The sequence below is a fragment of the Sus scrofa genome, chromosome X, assembly GCF_054392235.1.
Source record: "Sus scrofa isolate SSC_HxYL_T2T_F1_AM1 chromosome X, Sscrofa_HxYL_maternal_Yorkshire_Landrace_v2.0, whole genome shotgun sequence".
Taxonomy (NCBI): domain Eukaryota; kingdom Metazoa; phylum Chordata; class Mammalia; order Artiodactyla; family Suidae; genus Sus; species Sus scrofa.
In genome coordinates, this window is record NC_139401.1 from 18,952,518 (window position 1) to 18,976,134 (window position 23,617).

Consider the following 23,617-nt stretch of genomic DNA (forward strand, 5'->3'; position numbering starts at 1 on the left):
ATTCAAAAGAAAATCATCAAACCACAAAAGGAAAAACAAATAAAAAGGGACAAGAAGAAATATAAAATGAACAGGAAAACAAGGTTTATATGGCAATAAATACCTATCTAACAAAAATTACCTTAAACGTCAATGGACTAAATGCTCCCATCAAAAGACATATAGTGACAGATTGGATTAAAAAAAAAACAAGAGTCTACAATATGCTGCCTACCAGAGAACCACCTCAGGGCAAAGGAAACACAGATTTAAAGTGAAGGGATGGGAAAAGATATTTCATGCAAATGGGAATGACAAGAAAATGGGGTGGGGGTATAGCGATACTCATACCAGACAAAATATATTATAAAACAAAGGCCATAAAGAAAGATAAAGAAGTACATCACATAGTGAGAGAAGAATCAATACAAGGAGAGGATATTGCAATCATCAAAATTCAGGCACCCAATATAGAAGCACCCAAATACCTAAAACAAATACTAACAGACATAAAGGGTGAAACTGACAAGAATACAATAACAGCTGGAGACTTTAACACCCTACTCACATCAATGGACAGATCTCTGAGATAGAAAATCAATAGGGCATCAGAGATCCTAAATAATACAAAAGAACAGTTAGACTTAATTTTTATCTTCAGGATATTATACCCCCCCCACCCCAAAACAGAATATATATTCTTTTCAAGCACACATGGAATATTCTCTAGGACTGACCACATACTGGGGCACAAAATAAGCCTCAACAAATTTGGGTATAGAAATTATTTCAAGCATCTTTTCTGACCACCACAGCATGAAACTAGAAATCAACCATAGAAAAAGAAATGAGAAAAAAACCAATTACATGGAGACTAAACAACATGCTACTAAAAAACCATTAGGTCAAACGAAATCAAAGAAGAAATTAAAAAATACCTTGAGGCAAATGACAATGAAAACACAACCATACAAAAATCTATGGAATGCACCAAAAGCAATTCTTAGAGGGAGGTAGATACAGGCCTACTTTAAGAAACAAGAAAAATCTCAAACAACCTAACCCATCACCTAAAAGAATAAGAAAAAAGTACAATAAACAAAACCTAAAGTCAGCAGAAGGAAAAAGATAATAAAGATCAGATGGGAAATAAAGATTTAAAAAAGTAGAAAAAAATCAATAAAACCAAGAGCTGGTTCTTTGAAAGGGTAAACAAAATGGACAAACCTCTGGCCAGGCTCACCAAGAAGAAAGGAGAGAAGACTCAAATAAACAAAGTAAGAAATGAAAGAGGATAAATCACAACTGATACTTCAGAAGTACAAATGAGAGGGAGTTCTCTTGTGGCACAAGGGGTTAAGGATCCAGTGTTGTCACTGCAGCAGCTTGGGTCGTTGCTACGGCACAGGTTCGATCTCTGGCCCAGGAACTTTCATATGCTAAGGGTGCAGCCAACAAAAACCAAAAACCCCCGCACACCCCTAAAAGAATACAATGAGCAATTATATGCCAATAAATTCAACAATGTAGAACGGACAACTTTCCAGAAACATACAGTGCACCAAAACTGAACCAAGAAGAAATAGATAATATGAGCAGACCAATCACTAGCAATGAAATAGAATCTGCAATAAAAAATATTTCCTACAAACAAAAGTCCAGGACCAGATGGCTTCACTGGGGAAATCAACCAAACACACAATGAACTTATACCAATCCTTCTCAAACTTTTACAAAAGACTGAAGAGGAAGGAACACTCGCAAAGACATTTTATGAAGCCTACCATCACCCCGATACCAAAACCAAAGACACTACCAAAAAAGAAAATTACAGGTCAATATCTTTGATGAATATAGATGGAAAAAATTCTCAACAAAGCACAAGCAAACCAAATTCAACAACGCATAAAAAAGATCATATACACAACAAAGTTGTATTCATCCCAGGGTCACAAGGATGGTTCAACATATGCAAATCAATCGGTGTAATACACCACATCAACAAAAGAAAGGACAAAAACCACATGATCATCTCAATAGATGCAGTAAAAGCATTTGATAAAATTCAACAACCATTCACGATAAAACCCTTATGAAAGTGGTTATAGAGGAAACCTATTTCAACAGAATAAAAGCTATTTTTCATAAACCCACAGCCAACATAATACTCAAAAGTGAAAAGCTGAAAGCCTTCCCACTAAAATCTAGAACAAGACAAGGAAGATAAGGATGCCCACTCTTACCACTCTTATTCAACAGAGTATTAGAAATCCTAACTACAGCAATCAGACAAATAAAAGAAACAAAAGGTACTCATATTGGTAGGGAAGAGGTAAAGTTGTTATTATATGCAGGTGACATGACAGTATATGCAGAAAACCCTAAAGACTCCATACAAAAAGCATAGAATTGATCAATGAATTTAGCAAGGTAGCAGGATACAAGACTAACATACAGAAATTGGTTGTGTTTCTTTCCACTAATAATGGAATATCAGAAAGGGAATATAAACAAACAATCTATTTTAAAGTCATGTCAAAAAAAATACTTAGGAATAAATCAGACCAATGAGGTAAAATACTTACACTCTGAGAACTATAAAACATTAATCAAGGAAATTGAAAAGCATTCAAAGAAATGGAAAGTTGTGTCATGCTCTTGGATTGGAAGAATGAATATTGTTAAAATGGTAATACTACCCAAAGCAATCTACAGCTCTAATGGGATCCCTATCAAATTACCCATGACATTTTTCAGAGAACTAGAACAAATAATCCCCAAATTTGTATGGAACCATAAAAGACCCCAAACTGCCAAAGCAATACTGAAGAAAAAGAACAAAGCAAGAGGCATAACCCTCCCAGACTTCAGGCAATACTACAAAGCTTCAGTAATCAAAAGTGTGGTACTGGCATAAAAACATATAGATCAATGGAATAGAATAGAGTCTGAAAAAAAACCACATTCCTACAGTCAATTAATCTTTGACAAAGGAGGCAAGAATATAAAATGGGAAAAAAACAGTCTCTTCAGGACGTGGTGCTAGAAAAATTGGACAGCTACATGCAAATCAATGATACTAGAACACACCCTCACATCATACACAAAAATAAACTAAAAATGGCTTAAAGACTTAAATGTAAGAGATGACACCATAAAACTCCTAGAAGAGAACATAGGCAAAACATTCTCTGACTTAAATTGTACCAATGTTTTATTAGGTCAATCTCCCAAAGCCATAGAAATAAAAACAAGAATAAACAAATGGGAGAGTTTTCTTGTGGCACAGTAAGTTAAGGATTCAGTGTTCTCACTGCAGCAGCTCAGGTTGCTGCTGTGGCGAGGATTAGACCCCCGGCCCAGAAACTTCCACATGCTATGGATGGGGCAAAAAGGAAGGAAGGAAGGAAGGAAAGGAGGACAGACAGAAAGACAGTCAGACGGACGGACGGACCTAGTCAAACTTAACAAACTTATGTGCAGCAAAGGAAACTATAAATAAAACAAAAAGACAACTTAGAGAATGGCAGAAAATAGTTGCAAATGATGAGACAGACAAGGGTTTAATTTCCAAAATATACAAACAGCTCATATAACTCAACAACAACAACAAAAACAACCCAACAGAAAAATGGTCAGAAGACCTAAGTAGACATTTCTCCAAAGAAGACATACAGATGGCCAACAGGCATATGAAAAGATGCTCAACATTACTAATTGTTAGAGTTAACTACAATGAGGTAACGCCCCATTCCAGTCAGAATGGCCACCATTAAAGAGTCTACAAATAATAAATGCTAGAGAGGGTGTGGAGAAAAGGGAACTCTCTTACATTGTTGGGGGGAATGTAAACTGGTACAGCCACAACGGAAAACAGTATGAAGTTTCCTCAAAACACTAAAAATAGAGTTGCCATATGATCCAGCAATCCCACTCCTGGGCATATAGCTGGAGAAAACTTTTATTTGAAAAGATACATGCACCTGCATGTTCATCGCAGCACTATTCACAATAGCCAAGACATGGAAACAACCTAAATGTCCATCGACAGATGAATGGATTAAGAAGATGTGGTATATAGTATACACACACACACAGGAATATAACTCAGCCATAAAAAGGAATGAAATAATGCTGTTTGCAGCAACATGGATGCAAATAGAGATTATCATACTAAGCGCAGTAAGTCAGAAAGAGAAACCAAAGCAGACTCAAAGACAGAGAACAGACTTGTGACTGCCAAGGGGGTTGGGGATGGAAGGATTGGGAGTTTGAGATTAGCCAACTATTACATATAAGATGGTTAAACAACATGGTCTTACACTATAGCACAGGGAACTATAGTCAATATACTGTGACAAACCATAATGGAAAAGAAATGAGTAAGAAATATATACATATAACTGAATAGCTGTGTCATACAGAAGAAATTAACACAACATTGTAAATCAACCATACTTCAATAAAATTTTTTTAAGTTGGTTTTACAAAGTTAAATACTATTAATAAACATGCTCACAAACCTTGTACTACAACATCAGGTTTGACGGAAGTGGAAAATCTTCTATTTAAGGGATCAATTTCACCAGTGGCCAGGAATCCCTAGTAAAAGAGAAGCAAGAATGCTATGAAATACCGATTCACTGAAGTTTCACCATGAACCTAAGTTTGAAAATAAAATATTTTTGGAGTTCCCTGCTGGCTCAATCATTGTCACTGCTGGTGGCATGGGTTTGATCCCTGGTCTGGGAACTTCCACATGCTGAGGTGTGGCAAAAAAATAAATAAAATTAAAAATATTAAAAAATTAAGAACTTAAGCCCTGAGGCAGGAAAATGCTTAACCAGAAGCAATGAGTCAGAGGCAGTAGACCTTCTGTCTGAGGGTGTTATGGACCAAGGGAACATCTGATACAAAACTCACTGCAGAACCATCAGCCCACTGCCCTTTCCTGTAGACAGCACTGGACAGGCAGAGTCCTTCCGCTTCCTGTGCCGAGGACTGTGTGTAGTAGTTTCCCAAACCCTCCATCTTCCATACTTGTGCTGATCCCGGCTGAGAAGCTTCTGGCCTCCTGCTGACCATCAACTCAACCAGGCTCCAGCCACAGACCGGGAATGCTGGTGGGAAGGGGTGTGGGGAGAGTGCTCGCCTTGCATCTGCCCCCAAAATGGGGATTTACCATAAATAGGGACACACAAGCCCTGGACTCAAGCCTCAGAGCCAACTCAACCAGGTGACTTTAAAGCCATGAAGATGCCAAAGACATTCATATCCACACTGGGCAGAGAGCCCCTGTACTCTTCTGGTCCCCTGATGGTTTCTAGTCTGTGAAGCCCCCAAGGCCCCTACCTCTGCCAACAGGGAGCTGAGGATGTACAAGGACTGGCCCCACAGATGGGGCAGCTTCCCCAGAGGAACCCTGTCCACTGTGTGAGGATTCTTATATTCTTCATCCACCTGGCAAAGAGAAAAAATCCAAATTCAGAATGTGAGAGAAGAAGAAGGCCAACGTCACTCACTGCACACGGGGCGGCGCACGGAGGATTTACACGAGGCCACTCATTTGATCCTCTAGAGCGATTCTGCCTGAGAGCCAGGACAGGGAGAACTGGACAAAGGCGCAGAGGTGGAACTCAAACCTAGGTTCGCTTCCAGGCCAGTGCTCTTGCCACAAGCAGACTGATGGCAAATGGTAGAGAGATAGGCACTGGAAGCCTGGCCTGCCTTCTTTGGCACAGGTCTGGGCAATAAAAAATTCACAGCTCATGCTTCTGTTTGGCCATATTATGGGTACAATGATCTAAAACATCAGACAACAGCCATGGCAGTGCAGTGCTGGATGTTATCTTCTACCTGGCTCTCCTCAGGGGTGCATAAACCCCGTGTGACGATACAAGGAAACTACCAGAAGGTGGCGCTATTTATTGAGGAAAACAACTATTGGATCGCTCGTTTTCCATCAAGGATTCAAAAAAGCTAAATCCAGTAGGAGCTTTTGACTCATCAAAATAAGCTACAGTTCCCTTTCTGATGGACACTGCTGGCTACATGCTGTAAAAGTGGGTCTGTAACTTTCTCTGCAGTAAACTCCACGCTGACATTTGGGTTTTACAATGTTCGTTGGTTGGGGGTGACGTGAGCGACCCCCTTCTTCCTCCACAAAACCCAAGCCAACCGAAGGAAACAGGGAACACGTCTTTCTCCAAAGGGGGAAAAAAACAAAATCACATCATGAGGTGACTCATTTCCTGCTTATAGATTAATCAGTGATGTTATTAATATATTTACTACATTTTGAAAAATTTGCTGTAGTAAACGAAGAAAAACCTAAGCTCATAAACTGAACAGTTAAACGTCACCAGTAATCAAACAGGATAATAGGATAATATGTGGAGGGAGAGTCTCCAAAATGTCATCGTGGTTATATTTGGGAGGTAAGATTAGAGAGAAATATTTTCTTCTTTCTACTGAATTGTGGAGGTTTTGCAGTACGCAGGATTACTTTTACAATCAAATTGTGTGTTAAAGCTTTTTGAAATGTAAATAGTGTTAAGAAAGACGGCACAGAACTGGAATGGGAAATAGTTTATGCAAAGAACAGAAGGCAGACAAGTTGTCTGGATCAAAAGACAGCATGACTCTGCTCTCTTCCCACCCACGGCCAGCTCCCGCTTCCCCGCGGAGGTGTGCCTCTCCCTGCCTCCATCTCAGTCCTTCCAGGCTGTTTGCAGGTCCTCTAACGCACCGAGCCTTTGCTGTTGCCACTCTAGTGTCTGCCCTCCGGCCCCACCAACTTGCTCTCCCGACAACGCCCCCCTCCCCGCCAGCCTGCAAGCTTGCAGAGACTGAGCCGGTGTTGTGACCCCTCTGTCAGCGCACTTGCACTGGTCTCGAACTGTCCGATGCAGCCTCTGTGGCTGGTGGCACCTTGCAAAAAGCATGTCCAGCTGAGGAAATGAATGACACTGAAACCCAGGCTGGATGCCGTCTTGGCCCAGGGCTGCAGCCACTCTAAGGACAGGGCCCTTTTTCTAGTTTGCATAAAGGTGCCTTATGAGTCTAGGTGGCCCTGTGTGCAATGGTTTCTATATATTACTGATGTGATGGGTAAACCTTCCTATCTTACTGGGAAGCAGCCAATACACTATGTTCAACATAAAAGCATGTTCAAAACTGGTGATATGTAAACATGCTAGATAAAGGAGGGTGTTGAAATGACAAGCAGAAGCCCAAAGCTCAGTGTGGAGTTTACGAGAAAGCTGCAGAGTACCCTTTCATGTACAGCCAGAACTGTTCACCAGAAAAAAAAAAAAAAAAAAGGAGCACTTATAACACCCAGCATTTACTATAGTCAGGAAATGTGCCTTTTAGTAGAACATAGATGGCTGGTTATTCTCTATTCTGTAACTATTTATTTTCCCTTCCTCTGCTTCCAGGTGCCAAACCACCTTCCATAACTCATTTTGTTTTGCCAAGTGCCTCCGTATCGGAAAAGGGGCAACCTGAACAGGTAGTCCCAGCCCTCACTGTCAGCACCCCCTCCCAATACATACACATGACACAGTAAAAGGAGTACAGGAGCAGGAAATCTAGGCCTCTGCCACTTACAGAGAAAACAGCCCGTGCAGGCTCCATGGCCAGATCTGTTTAGTGAGGGACTCTCTGCTCCCTGGAAATGCACCACCCATTAGGAGGCAGCGTGGGGTTATGAGGAGGCCCTGAACTGGGGATCTGGTTCCAGGTGGAGCCCAATGCTGTCTGAGCTCTGACAGTTCCCACAGCCTCTCTGAACTGAGGCAGATAATTTCAAAGGCCCTGACCATGTGCTGGTGGGCCTGATTCAACCATAGAAGCCCTAGACCCAAGCTGCTGCATGACAGCCTCTGCCGGGTTACCCTCTCCTGCAGGCCCTGTCAGCTGAGGAAGGGATGCTGGTCTCGTCCTCCCACTAATTCAATAATGACACTTTAAAGCAACAGGAACACGTGAAGGAGCAATAGCCTTGAATCAAGAATTCTTTTCTTCTAACATGAGGAAATCTTCCCATTAAGATATATATGTCCAGGAGCTCTCGTCGTGGCGCAGTGGTTAACGAATCCGACTAGGAACCATGAGGTTGCAGGTTTGATCCCTGGCCTTGCTCAGTGGGTTAAAGATCCGGCGATGCCGTGAGCTGTGGTGTAGGTTGCAGACGCGGCTCGGATCTGCTGTTGCTGTGGCTCTGGCGTAGGCTGGCGGCTACAGCTCCGATTAGACCCCTAGCCTGGGAACCTCCATATGCCCCAGGAGCGGCCCTAGAAAAGGCAAAAAGACAAAAGATATATATGTTCATCATGAGCCAACTTAAGAAACTTGGTAGAACAAAAGTACCTTTGGGCATCTTGGAACTGGCCAGTTTCTCTCTTCCTGATATAGCGTGGCTTCTAAGTGATTGCTCAAGCTACAGTTCAGGAAGTGCCTGACTCAAAGGAAGAGATTCTCAACTACCCCAAACAGGCGGGCCTCAGTTGCAGACCATCGCAATGAGTAAAAAGGAGTTAACAAATTTTTTGGTTTCCCTGGGCGTATAAAATTAGGGTCACACTATACTGTCATATATTAAGAGTGCAAGAGCATTTGGTTTAAAGGAAATGTACACATCTTAATTTTAACATACTTCACTGCTCAAAAATGCTATCATCTGAGCCTTCACTGAGTTTAGTGGTGACATCAAAGATCACCAATCACAGTTCACCGTAACAAATAATCATGAAAAAGTCTGAAATGTGAGGATTACCAAAATGTGACAGAGACACAACGTGAGCAAATGCTATTGGAAAAACTTGATGAAGGGTTGCTGCTAACCTTTAGTTTGTGGGGAAAAGAAAAAAAAAAAAAACATAGACACAGTATCCGTGAAGTTGTGGTGAAGTGAGGTCTGCCTGTAGCTCTCTCGCCCTCCCCCAGGGAGAGTCTGTCTGGATTCTTCTGGGGCGATGTGGGACAACACAGTGCCCAACAGTGTTCTGTACTGTCCAGGGCCTGTTTGGCCTTGGGCTTGGCAGAGGGACAGGTATCCTCTGAAGGGCCTCCAGTGACGCCTCCCTTGGGTACCTGGGTCCAGCGCGGCTCCAAAGCTACTATAACTCCTGTGACAGACAGGAGCGCTACTGAAGACTTTACAGGCTACGTCTCCTGGGCAAGTGTTAGGTCTTAAAGGAGAAGGGAAAATGCCGTAAGGCCAAGCGCCAACTCACGTCATTCCAGATAAGCAGCGCCTGTTACCTTGTCAGGTGGGATGGCGTAGAGCTCAGGCACCAGGCGGATCCCGTCCTTGCCCCGGATTAATATTCCCTCCAGGGCCTCGCGGTACTCTTGCACCTGGAAAACAGCCCCATCCCCCAAGGGGTGAAAGAGCAGTGCCACACAGAAAAACAGCTCTTTGGCAACTAACAGATTAGAAGTAGGACCCGGGCTAAGACATGCACAAATACCTTCAGCTCAAGGGGTGCAGGAGGAACCTGGACTCTTGCTGAGAGCAAATGTTAGGAGGAGCTAAATGCAACTGGTCTTTTGTATGCTGTCTTTAACTCATGATTAAAATATTTCACTCAACTTCTCATTTAAATTTTGTCTCACCAGCTACACTATAAGCTTTCTGGTGTGGAGGCCAGTACATCCCTTTTCCACCTGTTGGTAGTTTTCCATTTAAAATGCCCTCATTCAGGAGTTCCCGTTGTGGCTCAGGGGTAACGAGCCCACCGATTATTATCCATGAGGATGAGGGTTCGATCCCTGGCCTCGCTCAGTGGGTTAAGGATCCGGCGTTGCTGTGAACTGTGGTGTAGGCCAGCAGCTGTAGCTCTGATTCAACCCCTAGCCTGGGAACTTCGATATGCCCTGGGTGTGACCCTAAAAAAAGACTAAAATAAAATGCCCTCCTTCAAACATTTATTGCTCAAGAAATTTTGCTGAATGAATTGGATGTGAAGAAAATGCAGTGTCTGTACTATGATCCATACACCCTGATTCTTAGGATATGCTACTCAATATAATAAAAGCAGTGATGTTGATTTCTACTAAATTAAAGAGGCAGTGATTAAGACCTTTGTATTAAAAGGGAAATGAAGAAAGAAAAAACCTTCAGCCACCCACCCCACTATTTAACACATTTCACCTCTGGAGAGCCCAGTCACATGGCTTCCCGATTTCATTTTCTTCTTTGAAATTTATGGACAGCAAAACATGACGGGGTGCATCGCTTTTAAAATGTCAATGGGCAACAAGTGGAACAGGGAGCATAAAGCAGTAAATTCTGAGACCTAGAAAATAAGGGATTAAGCACAGGCTTTTCTGTCTCCTTAGCTTTTGTTTCTGATAATTGTCAAGCTTGTTCGTAACAGAAATTCCAACTCAACCCTTTTGAGAGATCTCAGTTCTGGGATACAAGAAAGCCTAAGACCCAAGATAATCACTAAAGCATAAGAGTAAGAATCGACAACGGGGGAACGTTAATATTTCAAGCTTACTGCCGCTTCTGAAATACCTCGGCAATCCTGAACAGAGGCAGCTTTCAAAGACTAAAATGAGTTTTAGATTGCATATCCTACCCAAGAATATGTGATGTGAACAGATTAAAAAAGACAGCCAAGTATATGAGCTTGTCAATAAGCTTCATAAGGACAGGTCTGCTCTGCTCACCAAAGTGTGCATGGCAGCAAATGCTAAAGCAATGTGTCTTGAACAAATGAACTTTGCATTAACAAATACTCATTGTATTGTGCACTTACTATGGACTCGGCAAAGGCGATGTACCAGTGAACGGGATGGAGACCACCTCTACCGGGGTCCTTTGATAAGTAAGTGGGAAACACAGTTAGAAGTGCCACGCTGGTGTGAGAGCTGTGGGGCTTATAAAAGGAGCACCTGATCCAGCTTTTCGAATTTCTCAAAGAAGAGACCCAACGGATCAAGAGGAGGAAGGAGCAGTTGGGGTAGAAAGCATATTCTGGGCATTTGAGAAAAAGGGACAGACAGTCTTGTTCAAAGGACTGAAAAAGTTTCCATGTGCTTGGATCATAGAGCTCAACAAAGGAAGTAAGGAGTAAGAAATCAGGCTATTGGAGTTCCCGTTGTGGCACAGTGGAAATGAATCCGACTAGGAACCTGGAGGTTGCGGGTTCGATCCCTGCATTGCCATGAGCTTTGGTGTAGGCCGCAGACTTGGCTCGGAAATAGTGTGCCTATGGTGTAGGCCTGAGAACCTCCATATGCCACAGGATGCGGCCCTAAAAAGGAAAAAAAAAAAATTGGGCTACAGTGGTGAAAATGAGGGCCAGATGGTATGAGATTCTACAAAACATGTGAAGAGCTTGTATTTTACCCCAAAAGCAATCAGGAAGCCATTCAGAACTTTTAAGCAGACCAGTAGCATAATCTCTTTCTTAATAACAGCACCCTGGCAATGGGTGTGCAGAACAGCAGGAAGGAGGCTGGAGGCTGGGAGACCAGGAAGAATGATGATATATTAAATAAGACATTAGCCAAGAGTACCTTAAACTAGAGTTGAAGACAGCAAAACCATGGCTGGTCTGAAAAGAACAGCAGCAACAACAAAGCTGGTCTGTGGAAGCCTGTTTGGTGGTCCCGGATGAACCCGGCCTCCTCATCCTTGAGCCTTTGGGTAGTGCCTCCCTTTGAAAAACTTATGCTAAAAGCCCTCAGATGTAACATATTGGGTTAGGCTAATCAACAGAGAATTTCCTGTTTTTCTTGAATAAGCTGAAATTTGGTCCTCTCCTCGTGTCCTCAGGTTAAAAAAATTAATAAATGACCCTGGTGTCTACCCCCCGTCAGGGTTCTACATGATCAAGATACTGTAGAAACTGTACTTATTTTTCCCAGCTTGCATTTCTTCTATATTTAATATCTTATTAGTGTTTTAGCCTCACTGATAATGCCAAAATACTCCAGTATGAAAAAGGTAAGGCACTGACCCCTGGCTTGACTGTGCCCTAGATAAAATCCCTAAAAATAAGAGCCTAAATTTTAATAATGTCTGGCATTCTGTGGTCCCCCTCAGGGTATATCTTTGTCTGCGGTTTTGATTACCCATCTTGGGCCTATGAATGCCTTGACAGCTAGTGGATAGGTGGTATTTGTTTATTGGGATCAAAATGTTGGCTTGAAACTGGAAAAAGAATATTTTCAAATGAGTGCTAAACAGTTTCATTCCTCAAGCCCTAGTTAGGTCTACGTCCCTTAATCAGCATGAAGTAGCCCGAGTGGCCATCGCCTCTCTACCTTCAAGATGCAGGAATGATCAAAAGGTAGAAACGAGGAAGCTCTGAGTAATCATGAGTCAAATCCATTTCGCCTGCAACCTGCCTTCATTAATCAAAGTCCTTTTAAGACGTGCATGTCCTCCAAGCAGCACTGAGCCTAAAGAGGAAGATGTTTGCCTGGGTTGTTCTTTTCAGAAACTTGGAGTCAACTGTGTCTAGTTCCAGCTCAGCTGGTGAAGACTGGACCCCGTCGCCCTCCAACTGGGCCTGCGCGAATGTCAGAGGGCTGAAAACTCCACCCTCAGACCGTGCTAAGCGCCCCCATTTTGCAATGTGCAGGCCCATCGCCTAGTTACACCTGCGCAGAAGGAAGATCACCATACCTTTTCCCCATCACCTTTCCCCAAGCCTCAGACCACCCTGCTGCTTTAGTTTTTATCCCGTAAGTACCCCGAACCTCTTGCTTTTGGAAAGGCAGACCTGAGCCTTGTTCTCCTTGCATCACTGCTGTGCAAATAAATCCCCTCTTTGCTACAAACCTTGCCATCTCACCTTTGGCTTGCTGCACTCTGGCAAAACATACCCAGTTTGGCAGCAAGAGCCCTTAAATAATAGAATCCAGGCCTAAGCCTTAAGAAAGCTTGGCAGTTTCTGCTTTTGCATTCTGGAAGAAGATGACCACCATGTAAAAAGTTGAAACGCCCAGAGACTGCAAAGCTCTGAGACACCCAAGCTAGCCATGTGGAGGAAAACGAAGGCCTGAGTCAACAGTCTAGTTGAGCTCCTGGCCAACAGCCAGCATCGAGATGCCAGCTACGTGAGGAAGGCCATCTTGGAAGCAGATCCTCCAACCCCACTGAACCATCTCGGCTGACACTAACACTGGGTGAAGCAGAGAAAACCTGTCTCTGTTGAGCCTTGCCCAAATTGTAGAATAATGAGCACATAGTTGCTGTTTTAATTCACTAAGTTTGAGGAAAGTTTGTTAAGTGGCAACAGATAAACTGAAATAGTGCCTGAATTCTTGCCTAACGCTATGTTCCAGCAATAATCAGCACACCAGTGGAATGAAAATGCTGATGACCCGCACAACACCCAGCTTTTTCTCACCTGAACGGCATCACTGTTGAAGACCCCATCTATTATGAAATAAGTCCAGAACACAGGCCATTCACATTCAATGTTTTCAAAGAGCTTGAGTTCAGCAGGGTCATAATGCAATCGGTTTGGATCCTGGAACCAAACAGGTAAACCTTCTAAAAGGTGATGCCAGATGGCACAGGTTAATAGGGTTCTACCTCACTGGGTCTCCCTTGCTGTCTGATTCAGTGCAGCTTTGGGGCTGGTATAGTTCATTACATTAAGGTTTCTATATCTCTAGAACAAATCAATAGCAATTCGCCTCTCACAGTGCTGAGCAGACTATTTTATTGATACCATGATATCATCGCTATGGCAAAGGAATGCAGGGAGGCGACAGTTGGCCTTTTAAAAAATATGTGAGCCACAGAACTGTTTGTCCTTGTCTACAAGCTGGTTTTAAATCACCACCTTGCTGTCCTCCAGATGATCTTACTATTCTATTGCCTAACTCTAGCTTGCTGACTCCAAAACTGAGTTTCCTTTTCAATATTCCAGCATGTTATTTTTAGAATAAATTGAGGGAGAAGACCACAGGGGCAACTTATACATGAAGCAGGTAAGGAATCAGAAGAAAGAGTCTTTAAATACTACCTCTCTCGGGGTTTTATAACCATCTCGAAGGAAGCGACAGCATCCATAACGTCCCTAAAGATTAAAAAAAAGTGCATTTGATGAAACAGAAGAATTTCTTTGCCTTTTTGATTCAAGTCAGCCCTTCACCCCCTTTCCCATGAATCTTTTAGTAACAAAATGGTTACCAAGTGCTCTCTGCTATCAGTACAAGAAGTTATTTTTAAGTAGCTAGCAAAGTAAGCTCAGGTTTGATCAGGGCTTGGAAGGGAATGCCAAAACCTTCCATTAGGGCCTCAGTCAGGACTGCGAGAGTAATTTCTGAGAGTTCACTGAATGACCATCCATTTATTCTGATTTGCTGTATCGTGTAAAGATGCAAAGGGACCCTCACTGCTTGGAGAAGTCACCAGGGCATATATGTGGATTGGACTGTTTCTACTTGAAAGACTGGAAAGCCACGAGAACATTCCAGACTCTTCGCAGTTAGGTTCTGGATGCAAAGGAGCCTTGATTTTCTGAGAGGTAGGGCAGGCAGGTGGTGGGGCTTTCTATGGCTTAGGGCCATGGCTGCTGGTTTTCCTGGGCCAGGCACCAGTGTTCCACCCTAGCTTCTTGGGTGTTAAGTAAGAAGAGCAGTGGCAGTGGTCTCTTACTCTGCCTCCCTAAGCCCTGGATCACAGTTTTGGGTGTCCATTCCCCAGTTTCTTAAATGCACATGGGGCTACTCTATCGATGGCTGCAGAAGCAAGAGCACTCCTCGTGGCCAGCCGTGCAGTGTCTGGGGCATCCTGGGGAGACCCAGTCTAGACCGTGCTCCCCTTGAAACACTTTATTCCCTGCAGGAACTCCCTGCCTACTTTCACAAACCAAACTAAACAGGTTCTGTTTTCTCCACTGGTCCCTGACTGAAGCAGCACCTTCTTTTGGAGATATAGTTGGATACCCTTTACCCTTTTCTTTCCAAAGGTGAAAAGTATTTTTCACCTCATCTAAGTAGGATCATCAAGATGCAGATTTCGGTTTAGGAAACTTACATTCTTTGATCATTTTACAGACAACTTCAGTTGGCTGTAGTATTGAATAACCTCAGATTGGCGTGATGTGGCATAGCTTCTGCACTTCACCTCAGAGCAGAGACTTTTTTTTTGGGCAAGTCTGTGGCATGGAGAAGTTTCTAGACCAGGAACTGAACCCATGCCACAGCAATGACAACGTGGAATCCTTAACCCACTGAGCCACCAGGGAACTCCAGAGCAGGGACTTTTTTTTTTTTTTTTTTTAACCTCAATTTAACTTTGGGATCTCAAAGTCCCCAGAAATTGCGTGTGAAGTTTAAGGGCACTAGGAAATGGGCATTTCATTTTTTTTTTTTTCTAGCAGGGATTTCAGCTTTCAAGAGATTCTTAAAAGAGTCCATCTGTCATCTCTAAAGGGTTAAGAAGCTCTACCTTAGAAGTACTGGCGTGATGTAATGGGGTTTAAATGCTAAGAGCTTGCGTTGAAGCTCTGTTTCTTAGAGAATCAAGGCATTTACTGCTCTGAGACCTTCTTCTCTCACTTCTAGACTCAGCTTTGGACCCTTCACTCTGAGTCCACTTAGACACCAAGAGACTGACCTCATGGAGAACCAAGGCCTGGATGAGCTGCACCGTGTCATTGTCTGAGAGGGGCACTTAACACAGGGTAGAAGGGTACCGGTGTGACCAATGCTTACCTGGAGCTTGGAAATAATTTCGTTTTTGGTCACATTCACAAGGTTCACATCTTCCACTGCAAAGGCCGGGAAAGAAATAATGGAAAGAAGCCCAGCATCAATCTCTTTGGACGTCGATGCTCTTGGCAACATGGAGAACAGAATGGACTGAATGAGAAACAAACAGGTGGCTTTAACCTCAGAAGCACTAAGAGTTACATACTGTATCTACAGACGACAACTTTATAGCCAGGGAACATTTAAATGAGTTTGCCAACTTTTAGTAGCGCTTTTTCCTGCCAACACGGCCCCTGCTGGGTGAACTTGCCTACCCAACCAATGCTTCCCGTTGGCTGTAGGAGTACGGGGGGGAGCCAGGGAGAGAGGCCGTGTGCCTGCAGCCTGTGTTGAGAACTGTTTGCCTCACTTCCTTCCGTGACGTCTGTTGACTCTGCTGGGCCTTTAGGACACACAGGGAAGGAACTAAGGACTACCTTGTCAGCAGGCTAGTGTGTCCTGAATGTGAAGATAAAGACAGCGAAGAACACACATATGGGGCCAACATGGAGAAATGTCTGGCTTCTGTAGAATGTGACCAGTTGGACTGAGCGACCCAGGAAGCACTTCAAGGAGTCAAATTCAGAAGACCACATGAACAGACAGAATGGTTTAGGTGAAACAGAATGAGTTTCGTCCTAGAAAGGACAGACTACTTAGTGGCACCATAACATGGCCTCAATTATAAGGTGGCTGGATTAGGCACTGTAAACTAAAGGAAAGTGAAATTATAAGGAGAAATTTGGGAAGGGAGGAGAACTAACGCTGGGATCTAACACACACAGACATGGGACTAGACCCCAGCAAACAGTCTTATTAAATCTTCCACATGAAAGGAATTGGAGAACTATGTCCAGTTCACACATGAGGACTCAGATGCAGAGACTCCTGCCCGAGGGCATGCAGCTAGACTGCGACAGAGCTGGTATTCCAATCTAGGCCCCGAGGGTTACAGAACTCATGGCATTTCCACTAAGGACTCCTCATCCACCAAAATGCATACCAGCTTGACTTTATTAAACCAAACCCCAGGAAAGAGCAGATTCTTCATTAAAGACTATTATGGGGGGAAATGGAATGAGCTAGAAGGGCAGAATAAGTATGGAGGGGAACCCTTCAGCTTCAGAACAAAGCTTCACGTTCTACAGCCAATTGACTCCCCAGCCCAATTCTTTAACTAGTCGCCCTGCCTAGGCTCTCTCTGCCTGAAGCACACACTCCCACCAGAAGCTCTCGGCTTACACGTTGTTCTGTGTCTCACTCTCACAGCACAGTACCTGGCATACAGTGGGCCCTCACTAAATAAGAGCTTGCTGGAGTTCCTGTCGTGGCTCAGTGGTTAACAAATTCGACTAGGAACCATGAGATTGTGGGTTCGATCCCTGGCTTTGCTCAGTGGGTTAAGGATCCGGCGTTGCCGTGAGCTGTGGAGTAGGTTGCAAACTCGACTCGGATCTGGTGTTGCTGTGGCTCTGGCGTAGGCCGGCGGCTACAGCTCCGATTAGACCCCTAGCCTGGGAACCTCCATATGCCACAGGAGTGGCCCTAGAAAAGGCAAAAAGACAAAAGAAAAAAAAAAAAAAGCTTGCTGAGTTGCCAGCAACAGGTGACTGACGGTCTGCTAAATGGAGTCCTTGAATGTGCATCAAATCACACCTTTCTCTCAGCTGTCTTTCAGGGAGGTTCTGCTAATCGCCATTTCTCCAACATCATCTCTCCTCCACTGTCCACTCTGCCTGCCCATCCCCACTCCCTCCCCAAGTGAACTATTGCTTGCTAGTCATCCAATTTGAGGACCTCATGAAATAAACATGACAGAAAACCACCTAATGCCCAAAAAACATAAAACAGATTTTGCCTCCAATAAAACAAGGTTGCCTTGATTGTCGACTCCATACACACAACATCATTGTTGTGTCTTATGTTTGCACAGTCCTTTCTGGCTCACGAAGTACTCTGACAAACTAAGTGCATTACTCTGATCCTTATGACCACCTTGTGCAACAGGAGGAAGGTCTCAGTTGCCCATTTAATGGATGAGGGAACTGAAGCTCAAAGAAGCCAAATACCACCAAGCTAGAAAGGTGAGGCATCTGAACTGGAGCCCGAGTCTTCCATGAATCTCCTTCCCTACTCCCCGGGCTGTGCGAGGCTTGAGCCATTACCTGGCAGTGTTCGACCTCATCAGGCAGGACGTGGATCACGGACTTGCGACCTCCATGGGCTCCAAAAAGGTCCAGTTCATCAATTGCCTCGAGGGCTGCCTATAAGCACCGGTATGAATTACTTTTTTGTTCTAGCAAACACATACCCCCATATCTGGTACTTCTTTTTTATTAAGCCATCTCTCACAGACAGTCTCCCAAAGGTGATTAAACATGTCTTTAAAATCCAGCTAAAGTGTTCTATATGTGCAGTCTATCCTTATTTTCAGTGCATAAGACCTTTCCTGCATTTTGCTGCTCACTAAAGGAACAAGAAGGAGAAAATAGAAAAATACTTCCTAGACTTCCTGGTGTGGCTCAGCGGAAACAAATTTGACTAGTAATCATGAGGATGCAGGTTCAATCCCTGGCCTTGCTCAGTGGGTCAGGGATTCAGCGTTGCCATGAGCTATGGTATAGGTCGCAGATGCAGATCAGATCTTGCATTGCTGTGGCTGTAGTGTAGGCCAGTGGCTATAGCTCCAATTGGGCCCCTAGCCTGGGAACCTCCATGAGCCGCGGGTGTGGCCCTAAAAAAAAAAAAGAAACAGAAAAAGAAAAATATTTCCCAAAAAAATTAGTATTCTACCCCAAAATGAAGTATTAACAACACAGCATTGTGTATGTTAAGGGGCGGAAGGGCCAAATTCATGGTTGGCTTTTCTTTCACCTACTTTAGTGGTTAACTTCTACCATTAGCATATATGGCACTTAAGAAAGTTAATTCTTTTAGTATTAAGTATGTTTTCTGTCAGTTAACTTTAACAGCACATTTATTGTTGCTTTAAAAATTCTAGTTCTGGGAGTTCCCACTGTGGCACAGTGGTTAAGGATCTTACATTGTTTCTGTGGCAGTGTGCGTTTGATCCCTGGCCTGGTACAGTAAGTTAAGGATCTAGCACTGCCTCAGCTGTGGCATAGGCTGCAGTTGCAGCTTGGATTCAGTCCCTGGCCTGGGACCTTCCAAATGCTGGGGATGCGCCCCCCCCCCAAAAAAAAGAAGAAAAAATTAAAAATAAAAATTCTAGTTCTGGAGTCTTTCCTTGGTCTAAAATTATGCGTAAGTCTTAAGGAAGAAGGGGGGGAGGAGGCATGCTAAATGTCTAGGGCAAGAGATATAAACTGGTGGCCAGCAGCTGAATCTGCCCCACAGGCATGTTTTGTTTGGCCTGAGGAAATTTTAAAAATGATTTGAATTAGAATACTTTAGAGAGAGTTCCCAGTGTCCCTAATATCCCCACGCCCCCAGATAATTTTCTCTCTGGCCAGCTTTACTAGTTTCTGTTGCTCGCTTGACCTGACCCTGTAGCCTTTTAAACTTGTGAGCCCTGCCCTTAAAGTGGTCATATTCTTCAGCCTTCTTTTATGACTCAGAAAAGGAGACTGGACATCACACATCCAACTTCTTAGAGAACAACAAAAGCTTAGACCCATGGGTGATAACGATGGATAATGAGGAGCAAGTGCACTGCTTTTCGGGCACGTGCTGATTTCAGTGTAGGAAAACTACCTTTTTCACCTACAATTCAGCTGGCTGCGGTACATGTGCCACTCGTATCTCATACTTGATGTTGGCTTTTGAAACATATGCTAATCAGATTAAATGCAAACCGCTCAAGATGAGAACCAAATCAAAGCAGTTAAAGATGCACAGAAAGAAGAACAAGCAAGATGAGACTGTCACCTTGGCCATTCCTACAGAGCTGGCATTCAGCTCTGGAATGCCTTGATTAGTCTTATCTCCACGTTCCCACATTCCATAATCCTGCAGGAGAAAAAGGGAAAGAGAGGTATATGAGAAGTGCTATGGAAAAATGATTCCTTTATGTCACCGCAAACATAATGAAACACGAGCACCTCCTCTCAAAGGCTGCAATTCATGGCTTTATGTACTCAGGCTGTGTTTTTTCGGTTTCAGTTCACTTGACCTCTGTGTGGAGTTTTGGAAGTAAAAATATTCAAGTGGTGAAAAAAGCATGCAAAGACACTCAAGTTTCTTATTTCTAAAAGTTATTAATTTGTAAGAAACTCTTGATCTGTAGAGAACAAAATAGTTTATCTTTTTTTGTCTCTTTTTTTTTCCAAAATAGTTTATCTTAAAATAAAAGGTTGCCCTTTATTTAGCTAATTCTTTTGAATGTATATTAAATTGTAAGATGGAATAAAGAAACTTTAAAAAATCAGATATAACTAGATGATGAAGCCAACCCAAACCATTTAAAATAATATCTATTTCTAGCATTACCTCTTGAGGAAAAAATACTCAGCAAGTTAAAACTTGCTAAAAAAAGGCTCAGAATTCTGAACTTTCCCAGTATTTTAAAATGAATTAATATGAATTGACTTAGAACAGCCCATCCACATAGAGGACTTGATACATGCATACCCAACTTTTACAGTTCATATTTTCAGTTAAGAAACCTAAGCACTGGATACTATTTTGAAACAATGCTATATGCACCACTGAAAGATTACAACTCAAGAAGCATAGGACCAATGCCAACTTTTGTGGTATTTACTATTATTACAGAAAGGTGAACATTTTCAAAATGTGAAACTTAGGACCTAGACACAGTGTAGCAACTGCAGACCCTTCCCTGCCATGCAGGCCTTGCCGCTGAGCCCCAGGACCCCTTCCTTTGGTACGCTTTACATCTGGCCCTTTCTGCTGCGACCCATCCTGACTCCAACCCTGGAGCCAAGTGACTCATCCTTAAAAACCGCTCTGATCCGCTCACTCCCAGGCGTAAGAGTCTAAAATGACAAACCGTTTATTCTCTAGTGGATCATGTTCAAATCTCTCTCTCTGGATGGCCATACCTCCAGCAGCCATCTCCGCCTCCTGCACAGCCACAAGCTGATTTTACTTTCTACTCTGCTCAGGTACTCAGCTTTCACCCTAAGAACACTCCTTCGCTCTGCGCCCACTTTCCCAAGTACCCCTCCCACAGCCACAGTCTGTTCCCATCTCCATGACTGTTCCTACTACTCCCACACCCTTTCCCCTCCCTTCTGCTTATCTAAGCCCTACATGTCCTCCAAGGTCCAACTCAAGTCCCACCCTTTCCACAAAGACTTCCCAAGTTTCTTCAGACCAGGGTTTATCAGCCTCGCGGCACTACTGACACTTGGAGCCTGGTCACTTGTATGGGGTGTCCTGTGCACTGCAGAATGTTCAGCAGAATCCCTGGCCTCTATCCACTGGATGCCAGTAGGACCCTCCCCAGAGTGGCAGCCAAAACCATCTCGAGACATTGCCAAAAGGCCCCTGGAAGGCGAAGACTGCCCCTGGTTGAGAAATACTGCTTTAGCCCTTGAGTCAGCAAACTATGGCCCTTGAACTACATCTAGTTTGCCACCTGTTTTTGTAGATAAGTTCCATTTGGGACATAACCACACTCACAAGCTCATGGGTACAATGGCAAGACCTTCGGGTCAGCCCCAAACAGCGTGGTCCTCAAAGGGCTGAAAAAACCATTAGGTTTGATACTTACAGCGACTTTATAGGCAGCTTCTATGTAGAAAACAAGATTCTGTATGAAGGCCACCTCATCAAGGGTGAAAATTATACGTAAACCTAGTAAAAACAAAAAAGCAAGGAAGTTATGGGTTATATTGTAAAGTGGGAAGTGCCCTTACAAATTACAAATATTACACTTCTAGGAAATAAATCCTTTTACCCCCATTTTCATTTTTCTTACCAGGGCATCAAAAATTAAGTATGAAGTAAATCGTAAGTTAACATCTAATCTCGGAAGGAAGGAAAGAAGCAGGGAGGGAAGGGAAGAAGAACAAAATGACTCCACTTTTGTGTTTGTGCTAACTGGTAGAAAGCACTGAAAGAGAAGATATGGGGCCTTCGGTTATGTGTTGGATTCATGCAAAGAAGACTGCACAGAGCAAGCGCTTCAGCCCAGAGCAACCACTGTCCTTGTCCTTGAGTGAGCCAAAGGGCAGGTACTTTTCCCCAGTGGCACACAGGGAAAGCAGAGCCCCTGACTGCAGGAGACAGCTCTTCGCCTGGTGGAAAGGCCAGCTCCCAGGTCCTGCCCAGGGGGCTGCATCGGTGTGCTAAGGCAGGCAGTGAGGGGGTAGCTGGCGTTTCGCTGGCGTCCTCAGTGTACATCTGGTTACGGCAAATACACATATTTTTAAAGCATGAATTCTTGAAGCTAGTATGGGCATGGTAAGATATGCACTCTTACAACGGTAAGGGAAGTTTAACTAGTAAACTCTTCTGAAAACAATTTGGCAACAAGTAAGAGCAGCCTTTGAGTAATATCTAACTAACAGAAGGAAGTAGAGATGGTGATCAAATCTGGTATTGCAACATAGTTTTAATAGTGGGGGAAAAAAGAATAAAGGAATAGTTAAACTTATTATGGCATATCCAGTGATAAAGTCGCTAAAATTGTGTGTACAAACAGCTTACAATATCATGGAGGAAATGCTTAAGTTATAATGCTATATAATAAAAAGACTATATTTATGTTTACACTGTGACCTTAAATATGTGTTAAAATACACAGACAAAAAACTTGGAGGAGACACATTCAAATGAAAATTGGCAGTGAGATTTTTTTTTCTTTGTACTCCCTTGTATTTTCCAAAATATCTACAGTAAGCTCATATTAACTTTCATAACCAAACCATATTTTTAAGTGCTTGGTTTATTCACAAGTCATAACAATATTATTTACTGACTTATCCTATTTCTGGAGTTTTGCATTTGCAGTTTGAAATACATGAGAAGCCTCTAACTTGGGAGCGTGAATTGAGGAGACTGGAGATAAGAATTTGAAACACAGCAGCTAAGTAACCTTACTTGAGGCCCTGAGGTTCACAGAGCAGGCCAGCAACCTGGAGCTCAGGAGGCCTGGCATCCAGGACTCCCTGAAAGCAACAGCTTGGGCTTCGACAAGAACAACACTCACCGTCCAGAAGTTCTTGGCCCACTCACAGCATGGACTCTAGGGACTGAAAGACAGATCTGGGCACACTGGTGACTTCTAGAAATTATGTTCTTTGGTTATAATCTGGATAAATGAGGGTGTGTCTAGAAAAGGGCAACTAGGGGAGTGAGAAGAAGAGTGGAAGGGCCAGGCTGCTACTCCTGGAGAAGAAAACTCTAAGATGGGGCATGACACTGGCTGCAGATATTTGAACTATTAAAGGTAGATCTGATCTAGGTTGGTCCAGTAATTAGGGAACAGTGACAACAAGGAAGCTTTGGGATCAACCAGCAAGATGCTAACACAGCTGACACAACAGCCCTCATCCTGCGAGGGCGCAGGAGGCTGACCATCAACAAAGCCACAGAGTCAATGCACATAATGCAATGCAAAAAGAAACATGCCTTTTCTTTACAGAAATAGCTTATTTTGAATACTGATCAATGCCTGCCCCTTTCTGCTGCGTTCTGGATTGTCACTCCCAGTACAAGGGGCTCAATCAGCCCTGGCTCACCCGAGGCAGTCATCTGAGCCAGGAACAGGAGGAAGAGGGAGGTGGCATCCACTTGGAGGTGGCCCCACTGGTCGTCGCCCACCACAGTGCTGCAGGTGGCGGTGTTGTATTTGGCATGCAGGCTGTCCTTGGTACTCTGAGTGTGCTTGAACTTCTCCACCTTATCCACCTGAGAAAGCAAGCGAGCTGCACATAGTTAAGGAGTTTATGGCTGGCAAGGTCAAGCTCTTGATCTA

The 23,617-nt window shown here is 43.5% G+C and overlaps 1 protein-coding gene across 18 annotated transcripts in view; it reads right to left on the reverse strand.

Annotated features, from left to right (window-relative positions):
- PHKA2 (phosphorylase kinase regulatory subunit alpha 2) overlaps window positions 1–23,617 on the reverse strand; it is an 82,414-nt gene that overhangs the window by 32,631 nt on the left and 26,166 nt on the right. For all 18 annotated transcript variants that reach the window (XM_085008626.1, XM_085008623.1, XM_013985960.3 and 15 more), the window contains 10 exons: window positions 23,382–23,550; window positions 21,410–21,492; window positions 19,600–19,680; window positions 17,877–17,975; window positions 15,676–15,822; window positions 13,980–14,033; window positions 13,356–13,478; window positions 9,247–9,342; window positions 5,332–5,439; window positions 4,503–4,581 (listed from right to left, as the gene is read on the reverse strand). In XM_085008626.1, coding sequence (XP_084864752.1) covers window positions 4,503–4,581; window positions 5,332–5,439; window positions 9,247–9,342; window positions 13,356–13,478; window positions 13,980–14,033; window positions 15,676–15,822; window positions 17,877–17,975; window positions 19,600–19,680; window positions 21,410–21,492; window positions 23,382–23,550 — 1,039 coding nt within the window. The remainder of the gene's footprint in view (window positions 1–4,502; window positions 4,582–5,331; window positions 5,440–9,246; window positions 9,343–13,355; window positions 13,479–13,979; window positions 14,034–15,675; window positions 15,823–17,876; window positions 17,976–19,599; window positions 19,681–21,409; window positions 21,493–23,381; window positions 23,551–23,617) is intronic.